This window comes from Cibotium barometz, chromosome 32, assembly GCF_041138505.1.
Source record: "Cibotium barometz isolate CiBa-2024 chromosome 32, ASM4113850v1, whole genome shotgun sequence".
Lineage (NCBI taxonomy): Eukaryota > Viridiplantae > Streptophyta > Polypodiopsida > Cyatheales > Cibotiaceae > Cibotium > Cibotium barometz.
Window position 1 is genome coordinate 8190907 of NC_141077.1, and position 6000 is coordinate 8196906.

The 6000-nt window shown below is 48.0% G+C and overlaps 1 protein-coding gene across 1 annotated transcript in view; it reads right to left on the minus strand.

Annotated features, from left to right (window-relative positions):
• Positions 1 to 5285, minus strand: part of LOC147619774 (hydroxyethylthiazole kinase family protein) — a 29823-nt gene extending 24538 nt beyond the window's left edge. Inside the window, exons 1-2 of the mRNA XM_086825606.1 lie at positions 5196 to 5285; positions 4578 to 5051 (exon numbers count right to left, since the gene is read on the minus strand). Of these exons, the coding sequence (XP_086681732.1) occupies positions 4578 to 5027 (450 nt within the window). The 5' untranslated portion in view covers positions 5028 to 5051; positions 5196 to 5285. The remainder of the gene's footprint in view (positions 1 to 4577; positions 5052 to 5195) is intronic.
• Positions 5286 to 6000: the final 715 nt, after the last annotated feature.

Here is a 6000-nt window from a genome sequence, read left to right on the forward strand (position 1 = left end):
GAAGCCTTCCCTTTGCCCGAGTTACAGCCTTTCGACCGTTGGCCAGTAAAGGCCTCCGAACCTCCACCCTGAGGAGGGTTCGTAAATCGTTGCTCCTGGTCCAGGACCATGGGCACAAGCTCCTCCCACGTGATGGTGCTGAGCCTGCCACTGGTAATCAAAGACGAGTAAAATGCTAAGTACGAAGAGGGCAAATGTGACAGCAACGTTATGGCCATGTCCTCTGACGATATCTCCTTCCCAGCCTGAAGAACTTCCTGCTGAAGAGCCTGCAGCTTGTTAATATGCTCCCACATCGTCGACGACTTTGCAGGGCTCATAACCCGCATCTGTACTTCCAAGGAAATCCTCTTCATGGGCGATACCCTGTTGTAAAGTGAGGCCAAATGCTGCCATATACCTCTGGCCAGCGTCATGTGCTTTACATGATTAATTACCTGTGGTGTGCAATTGAGGAAAATAAACGAACGGACCCTGGCGTTGACGCGATCCCACATCTGCGTCGGGCCTCCCGGTCCTTTCGGGTTGACGGTAACTCCCCTTTCTCTACTTCCGGCCGTGGAACACCAACAACGACGAAATCGGCGAGGTAGTAAGACTCCAAAACGGATTCCATCATCACCTTCCATATGCCGTAGTTGCTCCCGTCCAACTGACGGTCCACCGGGAACGTGGGGAGTGTCGGGATCTTCACATGTCTCTCGGCCATCTCACACAGATCTGCCATAGCGGAGATGTACTCTGAAAAGGGTGGGTGGGTGGGAACAAAGAAGAACTAAAACCTGCAAGTGGCTGTCCAGCAAATCAGCCCGCCTTCCTCTTGCTTCTCCTCTTCCCGATCAGCCCAAAACACTCCACCAATCAGCCACAAAACAGTCCCCCTCTTGCTCACACAAATCCCAAGACCTATCTAGAGCCTAGGGCTCTGATACCATGTCAGAATATGCAGCGGAGATGATGACCAAATCTGGGAACACAAGAGCAAAAACGCACGCAGAAAAACAGCACAAGAGAGAGAGAGATGTAGGCGTGTAACTCTGCTCTATATACACAAGAAGATCCCGAGGAATGATACAAATAAGGCATGGGGGCTGAGGACCTATATATACCTCCCTGGAAGGGCAGTCGGCCAGCACTAAAAGTGTCCACGACTGAAGAAAGAGGTCCACGACTGCATAAATGCAGTCGGCCAGCTATCTGATGCCCATGATTGGTAAAAGGCAGTCTGCCAGCAGCCCTGAAGCCCACGACTGATGAAGATCCAGTCGGCCAGCACTGGGGTGCTCCTGGCATCATCTGGCAGCCCTCCCAAGCCTCTAGAAAAATGGGAAAAAATAGGGGAAAACACCTCATAAGGGCGGGCACACCCACAACAAAGGCCCTGGTGTATAAATCTAGACAGGAGATGACTTCTAACAGAAAGACCCTTATTTTTAGCCCCCATCTCTTACTCAACCATGAACTTATGGTAAGGCCCATTTCAAACATGTTTCAACCACTTTAATCACATAACAGCTACTAATTTCTTTTGGTCGTTTCTCTCAAACTCTCTTTAGCCAGTTGCTGCATTCAGCTAGCATTGGCTCTCACATCATGTACCCTCACATTGGTCTGTACTCCTTTTTCCACATGTCGATGATAAATGTGTGGCAGTGTGTCAGTGTGAATATAAGAAGATTCTAGGAACAAGATGACACTTACAAACTCATAGAATTGGAAAACATAGCCCACATTGCTGAAAATTTTGCATACGAATGAATGGCTTAACAACTCTCCTACTGTGCCCTCAGTAAGAAATCAATGCACCGACCTCAGGTTGGACTAGTCATGTCTGTAAGGCCCTCGTAATGAGGAGAAGCCATGCTTGTGCAGCAAAATGTCCAGATCCTTGTTTCTTACTGAACCGAGGCTAGACTCAACCTGATGGCAAGACATGGGTGACCGAGCAGCTAAAAGGCATGAGAAAGCCAATTTGTCTGGGCAGCAAGGGGACAGCTGCTGGAGTATAGGCTACATTGGGCAGCTTAAGAGCCCCTTCAGGCTCTGGAAAGGATTCCCTCATGTGGGAGCAGCTCACTGGCTACCACACAGCAAGTTTTGAATAGCTGACCAGCAATACTGTTTATTGCTAATCAGCCAGCTGCAACTACCCAACAGCTTGTTGCAATAGCGAGCTCGGTGCAGCCAACTAGCTGCGAACAGCTCACTGCAATTGCTGGCCCAGTTAGGTGCAATAAAAAAGCCCTCTTCCTCCCCCATCTTCAAGCCTCCACTCCTTAACGAATAGCTAATCTCTACAACAGACATCTGTCAGCAGATTGCCATCTCCCCCCTCTTCTCTGCCACAGTATACAGGTGCAAAGAAATTCACCGTGTGTTGTGAGCATTCATCAATAAGAGTTTTATTCTCTTGTGCAGAAAAATCCTTGCTTCTGAGTGTTGGTTGTGCTATAGACACCACAATTCCTTCTTTTCTAACATTGTATCAGAGCCTCAGCTTTGTCCATAACCGTCTCTAGTTGCTGCCCTCGCACAGATCTGAAGAAATGGCACTACGCACTTCTTTGGCCAGTTTGGAGGTCACTGGATCGAACTATTTTAAGTAATGGTTCAAAAACAGAACCATTCTCACACTTCCTGGAGGCTTTGGTATGTGACCACCGGTGCATAAACAAAGCTTGTGTCACATGCATGTGAGTGGCACGTAGACATATTTACTACTTGCAGCCACCTCAAGAGCAAAATTCTAGGAAGAGTATGAACCCGTTGGGGCAGCTTTTGACAGACCTCTAGGCTCCCGGAGGTGCCTTGGACATGCACCAATGTTTGGCACATTTTTGGGGCACAATATGAACATGTTTGGTGACCTTTTAATGATATTTAATGACCTGAAAATGGATGGCCGACCTGCATACGACTTGCTATCAGGTCTGGGAGGTCAAAGGTCATTCTTGGGCGTTTGATGACAGAGGTTGCAAAGCCAAGACCAAGGACTAGAGAACCAAGACCAAGGGGGGCAGCAGCCAAGGCATCTGGATCACCAGAAAAGTTGTGAATTCAGCAAGACACCTTTTGGTTTGCGTCGATAGATAGGCATGCATGAGTAGGATCCAAGTTCAAGACGATTGTGGGAGATTATTGCCAGTATCACGGCGTGGCATATATAGAAGACTAGATGCTCAGTGGCCTTTGAGGGTTTTCATGTATATGACACCCAGTGTATGGAGCGACATCTTCTAGAGCTGTGCAAACAAAACACAGCAGATTTATGAGAGTGGAATCATAGTATTTTCTTCTCGTCCACTCCTGCAGGGCTTTTATGGCAACACAGTGCCCCCGATTGGTTGAGATCTCCCTACCTTCTGATTTGAAAGCTCCCTTTGTATGCTTTTACACTACTTAATAGAAGTCTCTTTTCTGGAAAAAAATACAAAACTCCGCCACACCCAGAGGCTGGCCATGTGAGCTGCCCCTTAGGATGGCAGAAAAGAGAATTTTACCCTTTCTTTGGGCCCTTAGCGTTTTTTTCCCCTTTTTTAGCGGGGAGAAAAGGGGGGCGGGGGGGATAAATGATAATCTGCACCCACACTAACCCACCCAAATCCCTCAAGTATTCATCGTTCTCCTCTCCTGTCTGCAGCCCACCAGCAGCAGCAGATTCAACCATCATCAAGAGTGCAAAACAGCTCGTCTGTTCATCAACCTGCAAATTCAGCAAAGTCAACCTGTTGGAATTGAAGGGAAGAATCAGTGGCTGCTCCGTTCCAAGCCTGAATTGTACCAAGGGTCCAATGTCATAACAGATTTAAATTTCAGCCAGCTTTGTACTTCGTTCTCATATCTGTAAAGCGAATACAATTCAAGTTGTGGATGTTTCAAGTCCTAAAGGCTGTCTAAGACGATTCAAAGCAACAAGCACATACTTAAGATTAATTGCTTCTGCTCAGCTACCTTACAGCCGCAGAAAAGACAGTACACCCAACAAGAGTATTAAAATTGATCCTTTGGAAACTGGGCCCTGGCAGGCAGCTCATGTCTTTCTTGCAAAGGACAAAGCTCTAATTGCGGCAATCCTCACCACCATGCAAGAATACGCTTCTCTGAGATTGAGACGAGATCAAAGTGAAACTGAATTCAAACCCAACACCAAAGCGAAAAGCGAAGGCAAGAAGGTTCAAAACCAAGAAGGTAACTGCAAAAGAAGTAGCATATAAACAAGCACTACTGCTAAAGAAAGTCTTACAGGTATAGAGGGTACAAAGAAAGAGGCAGACAACAAGAACAGGACACTAAAGACCTCATATGCCAAAGGAAATGTCAGGGACACTAAAGACCATCCCATGGAGGGTTTCGGAGTTTTAAACATACCAAAAAACCAACTATTCAATAACTGGCTGACTGCCATGTCAAAAAGATCAACGGTTTTAAGTGATTCTTGACTTTGAACTGATTCGTGCCACAGGCGCGCCCCTTTATGTGTAACCTGCCTTATACACCCATTGTACACCGGCCCTTAATGCAGTGATCACCAATCACTTGTTTTTGCAGCCATAAACAAACAAAAGGACATCACTGACCTTTGTGGGAGCAACAGTGGCGCCGACCACAGCCATGATCTCTGAGGCATTGCCGCGTATAACAACAGGCCGCAGCGCAATCAGTTCGAGGCACCTCTCAGTCCTGAATCGGGATGCCCCGACGCCAACGGGGTCAAGGACCCATGGCTTGCCGAGCTCGTTGGCGCGTACGGCGGCAGCCTTCATGGAGAAAATCCATTCAGGTGAGAGGGTTCCAATGTTGATACAGAGGGCGCTGGCGATGGCAGTGAACTCAGAGATTTCCTCTACGGCGTGGACCATAGCCGGGGATGCGCCTGCTGCAAGGAGGGTGTTGGCCATGATGTCCATGGAGACGAAATTGGTAATGCACTGGATGAGGGGGGCCACCTCCCGGACCTTGCACAGGCACTTCCAAGCGTCCGCACTCCAGCTCTCGTTTCCCCTGAATTCACGGAAGCTGGCCATCATCTCCGTCCGTGCCTGTGCCTGTGCCTGTAACCACCAACAAGTTGTTTGGGCTTTTAAACAACCCACGCTGCTAGGCCCCAATATTAGTAAGCTTTTTTAATTGCAAACCCTAATTGAAACTTGTGTAGTGTAGAGACTCTCTACAAATCATGATTTGGCCTCCCCTACCTGTCAGCAGCAGCAGTAGCAACCTCCTTCTCCGGCGCTTTTCGTTCGTGCGCTCGTCCCACCTGGGGAATTAATTGGACCACTAGCTAGTGGACACTGGACACGCTGGTGGAGCCTGGAGGATTGGACTCACGTCAGCAGTCATCACTGAACCTTTAGTTATTTGACTAAGTCTTGGGCACCTGCAAATTCACCCAACGCATTGCACATTATCCAAGCGCTAGTTCACCATCGTGAGCATCATCATGAATTTGTTTTGAGTTGCCATGGTCTATTCTCTCGTGGTGGCTCGTCTCTAAATCACACGGTGCTTTTAAGAGGCACTTCAAGTAGGATCGACGGCGGCTGGGGCGCAAAGATCTCAGCCATTAGATCAAAAGCCCCCAAAAAAGTAAACTAGGGCAAGCGTATCGACGGTGGAGGTGGGCGCACAAGATCTCAGCTGTCGGATCAAAAGCGCCCAAAAAAATAAACTAGGGCAAGCGTTGAAAAATGAGATCGACGGTGGAGGTGGGTGGGAAATTCTCAGCCGTCGATCTCAAAATTTGAAAAGTAAACCAAGGCTATCCTTTATGGCGAGGCGCTGCATTCGGATAGCAAGCCTTTTCCCAATAGATTGTTGATTGAGGGGGACTATCACTGTTCCCAGGCCACCTTCACCTCGTCTCAAACGCTCTTACCTTGGGAAGACCCTCGTGGATTGGCTTCACTTTCGACGACTGGAAATGGTAAAAGATCTAAGTGCGGTCTAGGAAAGGTATACTTTCTTTAACTCTATGGCTTGAATCTTGAATTGTCTTAACAT